General features: G+C 39.6%; 1 protein-coding gene across 2 annotated transcripts in view; it reads right to left on the reverse strand.

Moving 5' to 3' along the window:
- EVC (EvC ciliary complex subunit 1) overlaps positions 1-21,219 on the reverse strand; it is a 56,831-nt gene that overhangs the window by 29,266 nt on the left and 6,346 nt on the right. For both annotated transcript variants that reach the window (XM_063335438.1, XM_063335437.1), the window contains exons 5-11: positions 20,425-20,509; positions 18,115-18,213; positions 15,684-15,821; positions 13,540-13,698; positions 11,798-12,014; positions 8,607-8,755; positions 5,666-5,764 (exon numbers count right to left, since the gene is read on the reverse strand). In XM_063335438.1, coding sequence (XP_063191508.1) covers positions 5,666-5,764; positions 8,607-8,755; positions 11,798-12,014; positions 13,540-13,698; positions 15,684-15,821; positions 18,115-18,213; positions 20,425-20,509 — 946 coding nt within the window. The remainder of the gene's footprint in view (positions 1-5,665; positions 5,765-8,606; positions 8,756-11,797; positions 12,015-13,539; positions 13,699-15,683; positions 15,822-18,114; positions 18,214-20,424; positions 20,510-21,219) is intronic.

Consider the following 21,219-nt stretch of genomic DNA (forward strand, 5'->3'; position numbering starts at 1 on the left):
TGGGAGGGGTGTGCTTTTGTTGCCATCTAGAAGAAAATTACGGTAAAAACTTCGCAATTGAAAAGCTAGTCAAGCCAATACAAAACTGTTACTGCAGCACAATATCCCTTGTATACGGGATAACTCCGCAGGCTGTTTATGAAAATATTTGGATGAGCCATTCAGTCACCTCTGACACAACTCCTCCTTCATTTATGATGTACTGTGATAATCAAAATCACTTGCTGCAATTCCTCAACTTGCACTTCAAAAATTAGTTATGGAGCCTGTGTCTAGACCTACACCTACAGCGCACTATTTTAATCCACTAGTATGGCTGGAAAGGCCTACTCTATCCTCAAAATATAACTCATTCATTCACTTCAGGCAACAACAGATTCCATTGACCTTGGTTAAATAATTTTAATTGATTTATTCATGTGTACACAACACAAACCTACTCAATTATTCTATGCAAACACAGTCAGCTTCCAGATCATTGCATTTTTACATATTTATTCACCAATTTGGATAATTCTTTGATGTACTGTAGGACTACAGGCCACACTAGTGCTAGAGGGTTACCTCTTGATGAACCCACAAACTTTTTAAAAAGGGGAGAAAATGAAAAAATATAAAAGGCATAAAAATCGGAGATGGGCTTAGACGATCACAAAAGGGCATAGCAATCACAAAATGATGGAGTTTTTGATTCTTGGAGAAGTAAGGAGGGGGGTCAGCAGAACTGCCACCTTGGACTTCCGGAGGGAGGACTTTCGCCTGATTTTAAGGGTCTGGTTGACAGAGTCCCTTGGGAGGCAGTCCTGAAGGGCAAAGGGGTTCAGGAAAGCTGGACATTCTTCAAGATGGAAATCTTAAAGGTGCAGGAGCAGGCCATCCCCCTGTGCCGAAAGACAAGCTGGAGGGGAAGGAAGAAGGGTAGGATGGTAGGAAGGAGGGTACGATGGCTCTAGAGAGGGATCTGGAGAGGCTGGATTGATGGATCTAGACCAGCGGTATGAGGTTCAACAAGGCCAAGCACAAGGCCCTGCACCTGGGTCAAAACAACCCCATGAAGCACTACAGGCTTGGGGAAGAGTGGCTGGAGAGCTGCCCTGTGGAAAAGGACCTGGTGGTATTGGTCAACAGCCAGATGAATATGAGCTGGCAGTGTGCCCAGGTGGCCAAAAAGGCCAAGAGCATCCTGGCTTGTAAGAAATAGTGTGGCCAGCAGGACTAGGGAAGTGATCATCCCCCTCAGCACTGATGACGCAGCACCTTGAATACTGTGTTCAGTTTTGGGCCACTCACAACAAGAAAGACGTTGAGGTGCCGGAGTGTGTCCAGAGAAGAACAAAGCTGGTGAGAGATCTAGAGCACACATCTTATGAGGGGTGTCTGAGGGGACTCAGGTTGTTTAGCCTGGAGAAAAGGAGGCTGAGGGGAGACCTTATCGCTCTCTGCAACTACCTGAAAGGAGGTTGTAGTGAGGTGGGGGTCAGTCTGTTCTCTTAAGTAACAAGTGACAGGACAAGAGGGAACAGCATTAAGTTGCACCAAGGGATGTTTAAATTGGATATTAGGAAAAATTTCTTCACTGAAAGGGTTACCAAGCATTGGAACAGGCTGCCCAGGGAAGAGGTTGAGTCACCATCCCTGGAAGCATTTAAAAGACTTGTAGATGTGGTGCTCAGGACTTGGTTTAGCAGTGGATTTTGCAGTGGTAGGTTAACAGTTGGACTCAATGAACTTTAAGGTCATTTCCAACCTAAACAATTTTATGATTCTAACATTGTGAGAACAAGGTAAGGATCTTCTCCCACAAGTGAGTGGCACTTACAAGTAAATGACATCTTTTCCTCTGTCCCCAGGATTCATTGGTTCCCTCTTTGGTTACATTGCCTCTTGCATTGCGGTTATCTTTCTACTTATTTATGAAACTAAGTCTGTCAGGCTTGCTTCCCTGCTGGACAAACCAAGGTAACCATTGAAATAAGTCAAGTAATTCTAGCACACAGCTGTTGGAGGAACGGCGGGCCTAAACATTTTATCACACGTAAGCCTTCATCACATACAAGACCTTGCCAGGTACTTTTCTCTTGAAAAAAAGATGTAATGACCTGCAAATATACCAGCTAAGGACCATGAGTCTAGGGCGATGGCTGGGCACCTGGGCTTCTGTGCTTGGTCAAGTGAATTTGTCAGAGTGCAACCCTTGGGAACTTTGTACTGGTGTCCTCCTTGAGGATTTATTCTGATTGGTCAACTACAGTGCAAGTTTTGATACAGTACTTTAATGGGGGTAAATGGCTTAGAAAGTTGATATAGCATGGAGGCACCTATATGCTCTAAGACAGTTGCTTCGAAAGCTGCTAGTAAGCTGCTCTTAGCTGAAGGTATGCCTGAGAATGGAACCTAACTCTAGCGAACTGGATATTATGCATGTCTCTAACTCTAGTGCTGTTACAATACATGAACTAATTGGATATTACTCCAAATGGTTATTTGTCTGAACCAACATGCCTGTTGGATATTGGTGTTTATTTGATAAATTGCAATATTGATGATACCCCAAGGATCAGGAAAGCAAGAAAAGAAAGGGCTTGGATGTGGGGGAAAAAACCACACCAAGGTTTGGGTTCTGCTGACATTAATCTGAAAAGTGTGATGTGATTCATTCCAGTTCTGGGGGTTTCCAACCAAAGTCAAGATGGCAATGGGTACACAAGCAGGAACTTTTCTGGAACCCTAAATCCTGTGAATACTGGACAATATTAGATTGTTCAGCCCAGAAGAAATACTGATATTTCTTTAATCCTCAGCCAGTAGAGAGTATATGCTATTTGGTAGAGGGGACATACAGGATGCTATCGCTAAAACTTGGTTATGGAGAAATTGTGATTTAGATAACACTTTGCCTCCTCCAGGATTTAGGTAATTGGCTCCTAGCAAGACAACTCAGTTTTATTTCCCTTAAATACAACAGCTATTTAACTTCTCTATGTGGGAAAGCATAACTACTTTGTGCAGTTTTGCAAGGCTAATTTTCATTTGCAACAAAATAAAAATTGGGTAGAATTCTTAAATATTTAATTACTTCTAGTTCTTTCCACTCTGACTGTGTTTACTAATGTATGAATACATCTTTTTTAAATATCTTGCAGTCTATCTTTGGATGTCTTGTGGACTATAGGCTGAGGAATATTCATCTAAATATCTGTGGAGTATGCCAGGCTGACTTTAGAGAGTTTCACGCAGTTTTTTCAGTAATATTGCTAGGATTCCGTTTCTACTGTAATGATAAAAACCCAACAGAACCCTCTACTGGTGAACTTCCTTTCTTGCCTTGTATCTTACTTTGTAACACACGCTTGCAGTTACGGAAATATGGAGGTTGGGTGAACAATAGAATGTTTAACCAAATCTTTAATTTAACCTCTTCCTTGCTCATGGTAGAACATAAACAGCAGAGTCCAAACCTTCCAAACGAGTGCAAGGCAAATGACTATCAGTTAAGCTTCAGGGAGTACAGACCACCTGGAATGACAACACGAAGCTTTGCAGCGTTTGCAGCTGTGCCCAAACCTGACTGGGACATATGTCTTGTATCACAGTGCTGACTATTGCCATGTAAAGGTTGCTGGTACCCAAACAGTTAGTCTAACGTTTGCTTGCTTAGCTCTACCTGAGCTGTAGTCACATCACTGCACTGTGGAGCACCTCAAATCCCTGTCACCTTCCCATGCGTATTTCGCCTTCCCTACTGGTAGCAGTAGCTAGTCCCTAGCAGAAATCTGGAGAAACTAAGTGAAGGGGCAAAGCCCTGCTGCCCAGGGGAAGGCTTCTGCTCGTCCAAGATGCACTTCTGCTCTGAAAGCGTGGTTGAGCAGAGAGAGAAGCAAAGGCATTGTGGTTGTGAGATGCAACTCCTTCCCTCAATGGCGAATCTACTTTTGCATTTATGCCACAGGTAACGGACAACATGTGTAGTTACTGCACTTCCCTCAGCTGTAGAAGTCAGAACAGCTCCATTTACCCCCAGTGGGGCTATGCTCATTTGTATTTTCTCTTCTTTCTAGCTTATGCTGCTTACAAGGTATATTAAGAAGCAGCTTGGTCTCCTAAAGCAGTCTGTAGTATCTGTGTTTAGGGTTAAGGGGAGACAGTGCATTTGTTCATTGTGTTAAATGTCACAATAAAAATGTCTTATTACAGAAAAAAAAGTGGAAATTAAGATTTGTGGACCCTCATTCAAGAGATGCCAGTTGGATCACAGTACTTGCAGTTTTTCACGTCTGGCAGTGTTTGTTTGGGTCTAGGAATAAAAGAGCAGCTGCAATATGGAATATAATGGCTTAGAGCTGGTTGAATTGGCAGAGCTCAAGTTTGTGCAGCTCTCCTGGCAACTTCACAATTCTAGAAACATTTAATTCACCCAAACCAATTTTTCTTTAATGAAAAACAAAACTTAGCTAACAGTGCTGAAAGAAATAGGATTTTCAGTCTGATCTTAGTGTTACTAAAGCAGAGTTCACAATAAAGGAAAGCAATATAATTTCACAAATGAGGTGGAACTGTGCAGGGTGAAAAAAAAATTTTTTGGTCTCCAGAGACTTCATGTGAATTGAGGGAGCCGGTGGGGGAGTTAGTAACTCTGGAGAATGGACTGTAAGCAGTGATATCAGCAGACATGTTGACTTTTCTTAAATTAAATAGCTTTGTACAATTAATCTACTCTGACTCACTGGCATAGCCCTCCAAGCAAACGTTTTCTTTCTCCAAAGCAGTAGTTCTCAAATATCCTGTTGCTTGCATTATTACATAAAACCATGGTAAACTATTTGTTCTAAATACAGCGGCTTTATTTTTTGATCAACTGAATTTGAAAAAGTGCATGTGGACTAGTGCTAATTAAGACTGTGTGGGTATCTTATCCCAATGTGATAGGGACTACAAGTTTCCATAACACCCTGATCTGGTCTTAATTAGTCACGACAAGGACCTTGTTGAGCTGAAAGTGATTAGTTCCAGCCTAATTAAAGGTCACTGCTGGCTACAGTTTTGGGCTTCATAAGATAGATCATGTTATCTTATTTTTTCGGTGCAGACTGAAAATAATTGAAGATGACGCAAAAGCATGAAGCATCTACGTATTTTCCAAATCAGTAAGATAAAGGAGTGTAAAAATATTACTTACACCGAAGATCTGAACTTACTTCAGGGAACTAACTAGTGTCAAAACAAATTTGCTGAGAGGAAAAGAGATGAGAAAACTATTTTTGGAGATGTAGTGAAGTTAACTAAGAATAGTATCATCCTACCATGGTGCAGAGATAATTATGCTATGTAACTGAAGTCTCTCTCCTGGTAGTAATGCCAGACGTTATATGCTCTCAGCATTATTGCAGTCTTGTCAGCCATCCAGACAGCACATTTTGGCAGACCATGTAGGGATTTTCTGACTAATACGAGTTTAGGAAAGTTAGTGTTTTGGGAAGATAATGAAATAGGCAAGCTAATGTGGAAGACTGTCCTGTCTCCATCTCCTGGTTTGCCAGCCTAGCTTCCTGGAGCTGCCATTGCTCCTGCAATTCCTCAATCCTCCCTGAGGCCTGACACTGTATACTGGGGTTAGAGGTTCTTCAGAATTATTTTAGTAAATGACACATATCACTAGAGGTGGCACCTTGTAGAGATCTGTGACAGCCTCTGTGCTCTCGCAGTCATCCTCCTCCTGCAGTTCCCACTGTGCTTGCCGATGTTTCTCTAACAGCTCATGGTAAGCCTAAAAGAAACACAATAGGTATATTTAAATAGCTGAAAAGGTCTTGATAGCTTCTTGTGATACTCTCCTTCCCATGCACTATCACAACAGTAAACGTTTATCTGTAACTGTGGCTCAGGGAAATGAAACTTGCCTTATCACCTTAACTTGAGCATATACAGCCTTGAGTATGAAACTCCATAGCCTCAGCAATTTAGGGTTAAATAATACGTACCTAATGCTGAAAAACATATGAAATGATCTGATTTGCAACCTGCTTTCCTGTGTATGAATATCACTTCATGACAGCCAGTACTATGAGGTGCAGAACCGCATCAGGTATCATCATCAGAAACCTTAGTTACAGCTGTATCATGCTGTATAGGGCTTTTGCACTGGGGTTGGTCACCATGTCCCATGGTGGTCCCTAAAAGGCTGATTTATGACTTGGTCCTGGTTTGGTCCTTGGTCACAGATTTAAGACAAATGCTATTTTTTTCTTCAAGCCAGGACTGTGATGTGTTGGCAGGCTCATATGCTGTAATGGAAGACTGAATTTCACAGACAAATAACATCTCATTCTACAGACTAATGAGTTGTCTTATATGTAAATATTCCATATTTTCATTTAAATTGCCAAGCGTCCTCTTACATCCACATGGTAAATATGGCTTTCTTTGTCAGGTATGTCAATAGGGCTCTTCTAAAGAGCACAAAAGTGCTCATAAACTCTTCATGTACAGCTCATTCTTGTAGAGGTGGATTATAAAATTCACATCTATCATGAAACTGTAGTTTACCAGAATTTGACAAGTCAATTACTGTAACTTGTATGTTCACCAGGGGTAGGGTATGTCCACCCAAGACTGGGTTACTGTAACTGGCACATTTTGGCTTGTGTGCTTCACTTGATTGTCCCTGTAATTTCTGTCAGTAAAAAACAAAATGAAAGTTTTCCTTTTCCAGTGGAAACATAGATGAAGGAGACAGAACGATACAGGGACTCTAACCTTTACTATCTAGGTCATTCCGTCATTTAAAAAAGTCAAAGCTGTAGCAACTAAATCATTAACATCCGACTTGTGTTCAGAAGAAACTGATGTGAAGAAAGTTCATTGCAAAATCCACCTTCTTAATTGGCAACCACTTAAAATTCAGCAGAAAGGTTAGTTACTGCTGAGGCTGCTACCACAGTAAGTGTGAGCCCTTTGCTGAGCTGGAGGAGGGAAGGCAGAGAAGAAAAATGTATTTGATGGGTACAATTCTGGGCTCACGGTGGAGATTCACAACCAACTCCTTCACTGCTGGCCTGGCTGTGAAACCATGAAACAGGTTTAAAGCAGCTCCTCAGTGCTGAGGGGCTTGTTCACACAAAATAATTACTGGACTATTTAAATCAAATCATGGGAACTGCAGACATATACATATTTTTCTTACTCTTCTAAGAGTCTCTGGACTCAAGACCCCATCTGTTCTGAGACAAAAGGCTCTCTCCCCTGTGGCAGCAGAAAGGCTTAAATTTCTGACTTGTTTTATTATTTACTCACAGGCATTTCATAATACTAAGACTCAGTTGTGTTCTGTCCTGTAGCAGGAAGTGCAAGTTGCCCAATCCTGCTCAGCCTCTCGCAAGCAGATCATTAGCCTACAGTTTAACTAAGCATATTTGTTAGCTTTCTAAGGTGTACAGAATAGAGCACCTCTTGCACAAAGCTGTGTGGCTCTAACTTTGTAGGGGAGAGGTCATAATACAAAATTTCTGAGCTTTATTTAATGAATTTGGGATGTGTCCAAGAGTTTTGAATGATATGTATAAGGAAAATACATTCACAGGTGCTCAATGGCTAAAAAAAATGTGTGATAGAACTATTTGTCTCAAGTTATGAAAAGCCTAAGAGGCAAAATGTGTTCTGCTGTTTTAAAGTGCCTGAAATCTTTTGTTTTGAAGTGAGGTGTTGCCAGACAGGTGTTGCATACAAGAACAGTAACTGCATTATCCAATTCATACAATATAATTAAAGAACTTGTCCCCGCAGTACAAAATTGCAGTGTTGAGATCAATAAATTTTGACAGTTTGCTACAGCTGGAATCTGGGTCTTCTCATACAGTAATTTATCTAAGTTATTAGATTTCATCAGAAGTTTAATGCTGCTGGATGTGACCACTTTAACCTTAAATTATTTCTTTTCATGAAAATTGAGAATCGAATTTTTTTTTTATTTCTTAATAACTCGGGTCTGTAGTTCTCAGCAGTTACAGTTTTGCAGCTCTCAGCATTTACAACTAAGAACTCTGATTTTGTATATACATTCTGAACAATAATAGAGCTCTATAGAAAATATGGCCAAGAAAACACCACACTGGCCATTGTATACCATATTAAATTATCTACTGCAAACCTTTTCTACGGTATCCTGCCAACGACCATAATGAGTTTTCCCTCTGCTTATGTGAAATTTGATAGTCTTTTGAGCCTCAGTAACCTCACTCATAGGAAAGCAATTAGATCAGTGCAGCCTGCTTTCTTCTGTAATGCAGGCCAGATACTTTCCTGCAGAGATTTTTTATATTGATAGTACCTATGTTTCTACTATACATAGTATCTATGTTTCTACAAAACATGCAATCTTAGCATTATGCCCTTTGGCATTTTGTTCCAATGAGACAAGACCAACACTGGAAGAAAAGTCTCTAGGTAAGCCTAGGCAACAGGGGGTCTGACCCTATCCCACCTGTGCTACTTACTGTACACGATCCTCAGGAGGACTCCAAAATCCCAATTTTATGGAACTAGGGGAAATCTGCAATGTATTTGGCCTTAAAAACTAATGGAACAGTGAAAATAAGCTTTTACATGCTCACCTTAAGAAAATCATGAACATCTTCATTATGAAAAGTTTTGCTGAGGAGACTCCCTTGTTCAGCTTTCTGTCTGTGTTTGAACTCTTCTCTCTTCTTTGCACGGCACTCCAGTCGTTTCAAGATCAGGTCTTTACTTTGCTGGATACATTCTGGAACATAAACCACCGATGATTAGATACCATAACTCCACAGGGAGAATGTAGCATCTGCTACTGTCACACAACATAAGCTCACAGAAATCTGTTAGTGAGTGAAATAAGCAAGGAATTACCATGCAGGATTTCAAATTTGATTCTTACCCTGATGGTCTTTTCAGATGTGAACTTCTAGGTTGTTACATGGCACTTAAATCTATCATGTTTTTGGATCACTACCATCCTGCACCCCTTCTTTCACTGGTGCTGCTACTTATGCAACGGCAACATGTTAGTTCAAGAAACAGATTCCCACCTGCAGCACTGCAAACCTCCCCCTCCTGCTTCGGGAAGGTCCAGAAGTGTCTCCTTACCTAATTGCAGATATGCAAATGCTGCTGCAAGGACAGGGGCAGTAACATATGGCAGGGAGAAAAGGTCTAGAGCAGTGCTAGTTCAGATTAGCTTGAACTGGCATGCAGCCATATCAGGCTTCCAAAGTCACTCATCCAGGAACCTGCAGCAAAAGTTGTGAAGGTCCCTCTGATTTTGTGCTAGTACTGTGAAATATTTGGGACCAAATTTTCCCCCCTTCATCCCCCCTATCGCTCCAAGTGATTTATAAATTCATGAGTCTATCTGAACCCTGTGCTGCAGAGCGGAATTGGTGCTTTTGATGTTCTGCCACTACTTCATGTCTCATTACCTGTCCACCTAGGAAGAACTTTATTCATTTCCCCCACTCGCCCTGCCCCAGACCAGTACTTCACTCCTAACACAGGCAGCTAAAGGGGAATGCAAAAGAACAGTCATCTGTGGCTGCTGTTCTGCCACCACACCACTACGAGAAATTATTTTGCGGAGAAATAAAGGAGTACAGTACTGTAGCGCTGAGCATGTTACTTATTCTCCATGCTAATTTACCATGCTTATCCACAGGCTGATGATGCACTGACAAAACACTTGAAAGCACACTGAAAGTACAGGAAAGCCTGTAATAAAAATGTCAGGTGAACAAATGTAGCAACTGTTATTTTTAAACACTACTTGATTCTTTACCGCTTCCTTGTTTGTTTCCTAGGAGCACGGTCTTGCTGGCTTTGTGTTCTGCTTGTGAATTATAGGTACTGTTTAATTTATATATTTAAGAGCTCATAAGCAAGGTCAACATAGACTCTCATGTGAAAATACTGCACTCCAGATTTATTTTTTTAAAAAGCATACTTCGTTTGTATCTAAAACCAGGAGGTTGATAATGCCCTTCTGCACTGGCTGTACTAACTATAATATATAGCTACATATAAACACCTACTGTGCATAACATCAAGGCTTTGACAGAGTTATTTTTGCTTTGGAACAAGAGAAACTTGACATAAAGGGGGAAAAAATCACCCACAGATTTACATTTATGCTTAAGGAATGTTAGTCGCTGAACCTATGCAAACACTATGCACCAGGCATGCCAGTTTTAGGAGCAAACAACCATGAAATAATTTGTATCAGGACATACAGGAATTCATGAGTATCAGCAAACTGTTCACATGGTTAAGTGATGTTTTTAAAGCGGAGCAAGTCTGCACCATGTGAATTCCGATCACCTACTATGATGAAATGACCAGCTTGAAAGATGGGGAGAGCAGTGGATATTGTCTACCTTGACTTCAGCCAGGTTTTTGATACAGTCTCCCATCAGATCCTCACGGAGAAGAGGATGAAGCATAGGCTGGATGAGCAGACAGTGAGATGGACTGAAAACTTGCACAAAGTCCATCTGGAAGCCAGTAATGAGTGGTGTACCCCAGGGATCAACACTGGGTCCAATCCTGCCCAGTATCTTTATTAATGACCTGGACAATGGGGCAGGGTGCACCTTCAGCAAGTTTGCAGATGTCATAAAAAAAGGGAGGAGTGGTGATACACCAGAGGGTCATGCTGCCATCCATAGGGCCCAGGACAAGCTGGAGAAATGGGCTGACACAAATCTCATGAAGTTCAACAATGGGAAGTGCAAAGTCCTGTAGGCAGGGAGGAACAACCCCAGGCACCAGCACGCGCTGGGGGCCACCCAGTTGGAAAGCAGCTCGGCAGGAAAGGACCTGGGGGTTCTGGGGGCCACCAGATTGAACATGAGCCAGAAATGTGCCCTTGTTGCAAAGAAGGGTAATGGTATCCTGGACTGCATTAGACAAAGTATTGCCAGCAGGTGGAGGGAGGTGATCCTTCCCTTCCAGTCAGTACTTCTGAGGCCACACCTGGAGAACTGCGTCCAGTTCTGGGCTCCCCGGTACAAGAGAGGCATGGACAGACTGAAGGCCATGAAAATGGAACTGGAATGATGTACTGGAATATCTCTCCTATGAGGAGAGGCTGAGAGAGCTGGGGCTGTTCAGCCTGGAGAAGAGAAGGCTCAGGGGGATCTTATCAATGTCTATAAATACCCGAAGGGACGCTGCATAGAAGGCAGGGTCAGGCTCTCCTCTGTGACAGGACCAGCGGCAATGGGCACAAACTGAAACATGGGAGGTTCCCTCTGAGCCTCAGGAAACACTTTTTTACTGTGAGGGTGACTGAGCGCTGGCACAGGTTGCCCAGTAGGTCGTGGAGTCTCCATCCCCGGAGATAGTCAAAAGCCATCTAGGCAACTGGCTGCAGCTAACCCTGCTTGAGCAGGGGAGGTTGTACTAGATGACCTCCAGAGGTCCCTTCAAACCTCAACCATTCTGTGATTCTGTGAATTGCTGACCATAAGATATGACACTATTTATCGACAAGAAGCCTGAATGGGAACAAGCAGCACTGCAGCAAGAATATACTGCACCAAGATTGTGAACTGTAAAGTAAGTTCACAGTAATACCTGGAACAAGACCTAAAAGGCTTTAAGCCAAAGTTCCCATTCTAAGCATCCACCCTTCTCAATAATAATGTTCTTGGCCAATTCATCAATACCTTTTTAAAACAGGATATAGGGCCAAAGCCAGAGTATTTTACTATTTAATATAATAATGAGAAGTCATACCCATATTTGTGAAGTCATGAGCTCTGATCTAAGAACTCACCATTACTGAAATGTGCCAGCTGTTCCCAGAAAGCCTTGTGCAGATCTGTTAGAAGTTCTTCCTTTTGTCGGACTGAAAGATTATTCTTTACAGTTAAATGGTCCAGAATATTTGACACAATATTTAATCTACACTTGCACTCTTCTGGTATATAGGACTTCAGTGAATCAACGATTTTCACCATAAGCTCCCAGTTGAATAACCTTTCCTGAATGTCCTAAAACAAACACAAAAAAGTCCTCTTTAGAAACAAAGAACAGTTCTTTGGTTGTGCTTCTCTTTTCATTGAATTATTCATTCGCAACCTATGCGTAAAACTGAGGAGGCTTCTTAAGACCACGAAAGTAACAATCTTCATGTACTTAAATACTTCTGAAAATCTTGAGCGGTGTAGGTTAGCAGTGGGTTTATCACATACTCAGTTATAAGAGCTAATCTAAAACTATTGGTGTTTTTCATTATTTGTAGCTTGCAGAACAAACTTTCAAGGGGCAAAGATGGACAGAAGGGCAACATGGAAGTCCTGGGCCTCTTTTCAAGATGCTATCTGGCACACCAGTACCAGGGCCTTCATTTTTGAAATGAGAACAACCATCTGATTTTGATACCACTGGGATTCCTTTCAAGCATGTGGTCAGCTGGAGTTCAGTAAATATACTAAAAATTAGTGTAATTGCCTATGGCCTAGCAGCTTTCATTGCATTATTAGAGAAGCAGCCCAGGATTACAGTAGGGAGCAAGATTTCCTGGGTGAAACTGCAACTGCTTTGGACAATGCTGCAAGGTTGGAAAGAGTGTGACAATTACTGTAATTAACAGAGACACACAAACAATGACCTTTGCGATGAGATCCACTGCTGTCATCAGTAGTGACTTCAGGGATGAATATTTCCTGTATCTTTATCCAAACACGTTGCTTGAAAACTGTCCATCTGAAGGAATTTAGTGTAGAATAGCCCAGAATGGGTGAAGTGTGATCAACTTCAAAGACTAGTTTCTTACCTGGCCAGCTCAGTTTACTTAGCTGCTCCAATGCAAAACTAACAAGCTGATAATTACTGTATCTGTTTATCAGTAAGCCAAATAAAGCTAGCTACCCATTTATTCACCAAATTACTAATAAATGCAATGGGACAGATTCTGATTGTACTGTTAATCTATAAATTCCAAGTAACACTTTCAGTATGTCCTCTGCAAAGCAAATAAAGGATCTGTTAGATTTAACACAACATAAAGCACAGGGCCGATGCATTTATAAACACATTTTTCCCTCTTAAGACTATATCACTACAAGAGGTTAAGGGTTTTCAATTCCAGTTAAAGTCATTGGACACACAGAATCACCCTCAAATTTAAATTAGTATTTCTCAGTCAAAGTGGAATAAATACGTTGGAAGAAAAAGAAATGTCCTAATGCCCAGGGTAATGATGCTCCTTCATCATTAGATCTAGTGCTCTTGGTCCTGGCTCACTGGCTGCATGAATATCACTTTTTCCTAACATGACTGCCTAAATGGTATTTTGAGAATTAGAACTCAAGTGCAGAGAGTTCACTCTCCTTTAAGTCTTCATAAACTGCAATGGAAGTTGAACACTTTGCAACAAATCCGAAAGAGACAAGTGGAGCAAGCAGCCTACATCACTCCTGTGGCAGAACTGACAGACTCTGTACACTTGCATAATTTCTTTTGTGTTCAGATTGACTAAATCTCTCTCAGCTTTTATTTCTTTTTGTACTTTACCATTGCCTGCAAATCTTGAGATTCACTTAAGAAGCTTTCTACTGCAATCATCTTCTCGGTCAGATCCATTGTTATCTTCATTGCTTTGGTACTTGAACATTTTGATTGGTCCAAAAAAGCCTGCTGGGCTTTGTCAGTCTGCTTCCAGAAAGCTTCCATCTATGGAATATGAATCAAAAAAACAACCCATGTTCTCTCATTAATTGTCTAGTATTTCATTACAGTGACAGGCATACGAATCTACTGAAATACAAGTCACTGAGACTAAAGACAGCTTTCAGTATTAGTTACAGTGAACATTTTGCAAGGCTAAAGAGCCTATTTACTATATGATGATACACGTGTTGCTGGCACACAACCAGTAGGTCAATTCTGACCAGTCATTCTGTATAACTCACTAAGTATTTGTTGTTAGTTCTCCACATATTGCATCTATAACAGCCTACTATGTTGTTTATATTAATGGGAAAACTAAAAAAGATAACAAACTGCAGCCCTTTTTTCTGGGAAGTTTATTTAGCTGTAGGAACAGGCATTCCAGTCAAACAAGATTTTTGCTAAAAAAGGAAAACTGAAAATTGTCACTGTTTTTCACCATCAAAGCCTTTCATAGACTCATGCAACATAAGCACTTTATTAACTGCGCTGGAATTAAGTACTTTATGCAGTATCAGCACAACGCATGTGCTCATTCTGGTATATTATCATATGGGTAATCTCTAGTTTTAGGCTCCCATTCCCCAAACACAACTGTGCACAACTGTGAATATTCTGTGGTCTTCAGTGGCATTACTAGTATACGTAAAGATAAGAAAACATATCCATCACCAAGATTTATATTAAGTATCTGTGAGTTTTCCAAAAAACTGTGACTATGGCATCTGTGAGTATGCAAAAAAACCCCCTTCATATTACTGAGGGAAGAGTGGATTAGTTCAAGGTCCCGATCTATACGAATTTGCGTACATTTTCAATATGGATGAAAAGCATCTGCTGGCATCAGAGTGACAGAGCAACTGAAGGATGACTGCTGCTGGTGAATAACTGCCTCATGCTGCTCAGTGAGGCTGCCAGGGAGCTTTCATGTGACTAACTGGAGAACTCCAAACAATCAATTTTTCAAAGAGCAAAGGTAAATTGCAACAGAAACTTGACACAGATGTACCACTGTTACCAGCACTTCTACTATGAAGTGAAAGGCACAGAGAATCACAAGAAAGCTGAGAAAATTCCAAGTGAAGCACTTAACCATCAGACATTAAAAAACGTTAACTTCTCGATGAAAAAGGCCCAAGGCTGAGATGATGGACTGTTTAGTTCAGGGCTGAAGTGCCACAGTCAGTCGGCGCAGGCAGCTCACACAGCCATCAATCTGACTCATCAGCCTCTCCTTTTCATCAGCAGTGAATTTGCTCAAACCTCAAAAACAGGACTGGGAAGGAGAATATCTTAGATTACTCAGTTTACTGGAAAATAATGTGCAGAACATTCTTAACCCCCAGTTTACTAGCCTGCAAGCTATTTGGACACGGTGACAATACTGTAGAGGAAAAAAACCCCAAACTTTGCTTTGAGAATCAAATGCCTGCTATCAAACTGTATTTTTTACATTAAAAAAACATGTAAGTATTATAATGTGCAGAGCTGCTAAGGCAAAATGCTGAAGTAAACATGCAAAGCATGCTAAAAGGTAATTATTTTCTTCGTAATTATTTCAGCTCACAAAATGTTTTATAGTCTCTCATTACTCTCTTACTCAGTTATGGAGTACTGAAGAAAAGAAGGTTCCTAAAAAAAAAAAAAAAAAGGTTCCTAAGAAAGAAGGTTCGTACAAGAAAACAATATTCCTAGAAGTCAGACTATACCTAGGCTTGAAATAAATCTTACCATCTGACAAGCAATAGACACTTCTCAGCTGTAAATCCAGTGTGATAAAACAGTGTTTGTATAAAAAACACACTGGCTCCCCAAGGGAGCTGGAAATACTTTGCTGAAGCAATGTAAAAATGTTTTCAGGACTCACGCGTATCTGAAGTACTAACTGTAGACTAGTCAACACAACAGTTTAAAAAAATAAAAAAGCATTCCCCATCAAAAGAATAACACTAAAATAAAATTTTATGAGAGAAGAATTAGAAAGTTACATTATCTATTATGTGCTCAGAATATTCTCTTTCTTTCCTTTCTAAGTCTTCTAGAGTCTGGTACTCTGAATTATGGGCTCCTGACATCTCAGTATTCTGGAGTCTAGAGTCAAGTTGATTCTGTAATTCTTCAAAATCCTGGAAAACAAAGCAAGCGATTTGTTAAACAGAAAAAAAAAAAAGACATAATTTCTAAATTTGGGAGTGAATTTGTATGTCAGTTGCGGCTCATGGCTAACAAAGCTGAACAAGAGCGTTCAGGAAGTTCTGTCTCTGGGTAATGCACCTCCTGCAGCAAGCAAAGAAAACTGAAGGTGTATATACACATGGCAGCTCTGAACTACACTCAAAACAAATGCATACATTTCCTTTAGTATGCGAGTATGATCAGGACTGTTGTCCATCTCCCCTGAATTCAATTTTTAGTAAACACTGCTCCATGAGCTTTCATACTAATAATCCTTTGAATCCATACACAAATATTTTTATTTTAATGCACGTGCCCCATCTTAAATGGCAGCTATGAGTGTATACGCTGTGTTTGAAAGCACAGAGAACTGTCCAGATATGATAATCAGACAGCATTTCCTGCAGAGTGTTAGCACATGCAGATAAACACACCTGTACTGCTCATAAGGGACAAATTACAGGCTACATGATTATATGGGGTTTTAAAGTTTTTCGGTCCTTTGAAACCAGGATGATTTTTTCTGCACACTAGTACCACTGACAAATCCTAGTCTTACTTAGTAGCTTGGTACTGAAATGGATGATGCTTCAGTTGCTGAAACAGGCCTTACATAACAAGCATTTACTTTTAATATCACACAATTTTGAGTGTCAATGCATTAACTTGATACCCCATGTATCAAAAAACATAACCATATTTTGACACGCTTCACAAACATTTTCATCAAAATCCCACGAATTTTTCTTAAAATGCAGAATTAAAAGAGGAAAATCCCGTCTGTGATAAATCATATAATCCTCAGTCTTGCCAATGTGGTATTACCTACAGTAGTCTCCACTGCTAATGCTTTTGCTTATTGCCAATAGTATTGGCATTATACACCAATAGTATTTTACATAGTATCCATAATCAGCCTCATCTCTTATGCAATATCCCAGCTCTAAGGCTGTCATGTTTCCAAGACCTTTCTCTCCAGAATATAGGAATCCCATATTGACACACTAACAACTGGTCTACACCAGCAATTACTGCATCTAATAAACAAGATTTAGTCTCACAGCAGCTCAGTTAGGTGCATGAAGACTCTGATGCCGAGAAGGCTCTTTGAGAGTGAGGCTATACTGGGAAACATGTCTAATCTATATTACCTCTGTTGACACTTTGAAGTCATTAGTAGAACTCCATCAGAAAAGGGGATCTGCACACCAAATCTCACTTTTCATTTAGTAAATGCAATCAACTTTAATACTAAACCCGAGGATTTAAGGCAGAGGAGTCGTTTTAAGGTAAAATCCATTCCGAAATAAATGATTAGGTACAACTACAGAGATTCCTGATACTCGTTCACAGATTGTGAGACTGCACAAACAAAATCAATCTCAACAACTAGAGCCAGAAAGCTGATAAGACTTTAATGCCTAAATGTGAAATTCCATCTGTATGTAAGAAAAAAAATAATAAAATCATTACTATGAGAAGAATTAAATACTGGACTAGGCTGCCCAGAGAAATGGGGGAGTCTCCTTCAGTGCAGCTATCCAAGACATGGCTTGGAAGGGCACTGGATAGCGTTATGTTATTCCCGGCTTCCTACAGAAGGTTGGACCAGATGTCTGGGTTGAGAGCCAGCCCTGGAGATCTTTTCTATAACTCTAATTTGGAAAATAGAAAGCAGAATCAGTAGATGCCCTATTTTATTCAGTTTTGTAAAGCTTTTTTTCCTTCAAATAATCAAGAATAGTATTGTGACTCCACCTGAAATGCACATTGACTGTCAATGTATGTCATCTAGTTCAGAAGTGGAAAATGGATTTTGATACAAGTATACGAAAGATAAAAGGATAAAGAGGAAAGTAAGTATATTTCCTCTTGACAAAAAAAGCCTTCGGTTTCCTTCTGGTACTTTATTTCTTGCTATTTTATTATCAGTAACGATACCTGGGACCAGACAAAGGCCTGATAATTAGAAGTTTTAAAATCTGAGTGTGTAAGATTCACAACGTTCTGTTTGCTTGAATGGATTCAACTACAAAATACTTGTATTCTTAACAGATTAGACACGTCACTCTCCTGATCACCTCATACAACAACAAAGAGGAAATGCATAGAAGGTAATGGAGAGAATCAACTAACAAGGGTGTTTCTTTGCATTTCTTCTGAAATAGTCTACGAATGACATTGCTGTTTAAAATGAACTCTTATTTTCTGTGGTCTTAAATATTAACCAACAAAAACACTTACATTTTCCTGAATTAAAAGGATCTTCTTCAACAAATCATCAGTAATCTTCTTTTTATGATATAAGTCTGTGAAGCGTATTTTGAGAACCTGAATAAACATCTGTTTAAAAGGAAGGAAATGAAATCCAGGGTAAGTGCCTGTTCAACACCGTAAGGACATCTTTGTGATAACTTCTGTTCATTTAAATCGATCAGTGAAACTATAGTAAATCATAAGCAAAATAACAGAAACATCATCAGAAGTTCTGCAGTACTTCCATCGTGAAAAATTCTTTGGCTTTGGCTTCAGTAAGACACTAGAAGATGGTGTTACATTCTGACAAGGACAAGGGCATAATCCCATATATCCTAATAACCAGAATGACACATTTGAAAGTGTCCTTTACTGGAGAAAATGCAGATCATTTAAAAATATAAAGCCCACTTTTCTAAAGTTTAATGATTAACTCCTAAACTGAAAGATACTAACATATTCATTACTATGATTTCAACTGTAGCTGGCCAAATGAAGTATCAAACACTTTTATATACAACCCAAAAGTAACCTTCTCAAGTTCTACGTACCTTCTCTTACCAAGAATATACCTATTTTCCAGTTGTGTGCTTTTTTAAAAAAAAAGAAAGAAAAAAGATTGTAATACTACTGTCTTCAAAAAGATGGTTTTGAACACTCAGATAATTTTTGCTTAACCTCTTCTCTCACCTCACTTACAGTGTCAGTGTAAAGACAATTCACTTCATTACTAACTGAAGTTATTAATGCTGCAGCATTTTCAACATGAAGATAAAGATATGTGAAATTTAACAGCCACCTGCCTGTTACTCATGTACCTGAAAACAGATGATGCAGAAATTGCCCACCTTAAACATGTAAAAACATAAATAAAACCATATTTACATGTACAAACAGTTATCGAAGCCAACATTTCAGCTGAGCAATCTAGAAAGTATGTTATCATTAGAGCTGAGTAGAAGAGAGAACAGTAACGCAGCCATGTTTTGAATCTCACTTGCTAATGTTTTGGACAGAATTCAACAAGTTTTGAACACACAACACCAAGATACCACACACTGTAAAAAGGGAGAACAAATTCAGGAAAACACCGAGAAGGAGGATATGTTTCCTTTCCATAGGCCTGATGCTAAGAAAGACTGACTCTGAAATGAGAGAAAGCAGACTGGAAAAGGAAGAAAGCATTCTCTAAACCAAAATTTCCCCTGCTAGTGAAAATACACAGCTATTCAACGCTTCAGCTAAAGGTTAAAGTCATCTGCCTTTTGTGGTAATTTCTGGTGCGCCACAAAGTACATTCAATGCTCATTTTCTCAGTGTTTCTGTGATTACATCACCATGTTATTAACTTATCTTCATTTACAAATGGATGATTAATTTTGAGATCGAGTTCAACCTTCTCCAGTGAAGCTAAATTTCCTTCTGGAATCTGATGTCAACTTCCCTTCCTCACCTATTTAGATGGGAATAAATCCCATCAGAAAAAAAGCTGCTTTCCAGGTTTACTTTCATGCTTCCTCTTTTGGATTGTGTAGAAATTTGTTCAGAAAATCCCAGAACAGAAATATTCTCACTGCATTTAACAAATTCTATCAGAAATTACCAATCTGTTTAAATAGAGGCTGGGAAAGAAGGGGAGGAGAAAACACTGTATTTTATGTCCAGTTCTATATTAACTGAGCTAAAACTCAATAATGGTAATGATTCTGTACTTGATCATAACTAGTCAGCATAAACAACTGTATATATCCATTTTTGTTTTGGTTTTTTTTCCCCTGTCAGCTCTGGACACTGTGACTTCATGTAGTCAGGTATTTACAGTTTAAAAGGATACCTTAATTCCTCTGTCATACAAAATCAGGACCATTGTACATATGACAATGGTACTGATTCAGTTGAACTGAATTTTCAGTTTTATTCAAAGGGCTTGGAGTCTTTGGAGTTGCAATGTGCAAGCATTGTCCTTAAAACATAAACTCACCTATTAATTGTTTTTAATTATTTTTATGACCCTCAAGTTCTGTATGTTATTCTCTGAAGTAAAGTTTAAAATGAATTTTTTATATTATCCAGTCTGACCTCCTGTATTTCACAGCCCAATATATTTCATTACATTTTACTCCTTTGAGAAGCTCAGATATATATGCAGAACAGAATGAAAGGAATAAAGAGAACACTGTAGAGATGCAACTCTGCTACACTACTTCCCAGCTAGTCAGCAGTTTGTGTTATTTCCTAAACTGATATTTGACAAAGATGGTCAAAAGAAATAGCTATAAATGAGACACGAGTACCTACCACATGTTTTTCGTTTCTGAGTTCAGTATCAAGAAGCATGAGATCTTTTAAAATAAGACTGCAAAGGCAGAGCTTAACATCAAAACTAAAACAAAGATTTAAAATGTGTTAGTATCAATCTAAATGAAGGTCACATACAAGAGCAACACCATATAATAGTCTCACTTAATCACTAAATTCTCCTAAAAGCATTGCCCCTAGAACAGCATTCAAGTCACTTCATTTCTATGTTGCTTTCTCTTTCAGATAAAATATCTCTATATAAAAGTAAGCAAAACAAAATAGTGCTTTAACCAAGTTGGAGTTGCAGCTCCCTTTAAAAAAAGGCAAGGTAAATATAGGCATGAGTGGCTACAACAAAAGGAAAACAAAGCTTTAAATTAAACCAGCTATACTAAGAGTGGGCATTTTGAAAATATTCTTCATCGCTACTACGCTCCCCAGTCCCCTTACTGACACAAATATGATTTTCTTTATTCTTCCTAATGAGAATACACACATCTACGTATCCACCTAGGCGTATTTCGCCGTTGTGCAGCTGAAATAAAATCAGAGCTTATAAAACCATTTCGATCAGTTCTACCTGGTCATCACCAGAGTCTTGGAGAAAGGAACAGTTTTCCCACAGTATGAAATTAGTAGTTCCCAGTAAAACGGAGAGAAGACTGCTGCCACTTCTTGTTCTCACAACATGTTGTGTGACCTGACATTGTACGGTACAGAGGACTCCATCCCCACTGAGCACACAACTATACGTGTGAACCAAGCATACAAGCCAAAACATATTGTAACGTT

The sequence above is a fragment of the Chroicocephalus ridibundus genome, chromosome 5 (assembly GCF_963924245.1).
Source record: "Chroicocephalus ridibundus chromosome 5, bChrRid1.1, whole genome shotgun sequence".
Lineage (NCBI taxonomy): Eukaryota > Metazoa > Chordata > Aves > Charadriiformes > Laridae > Chroicocephalus > Chroicocephalus ridibundus.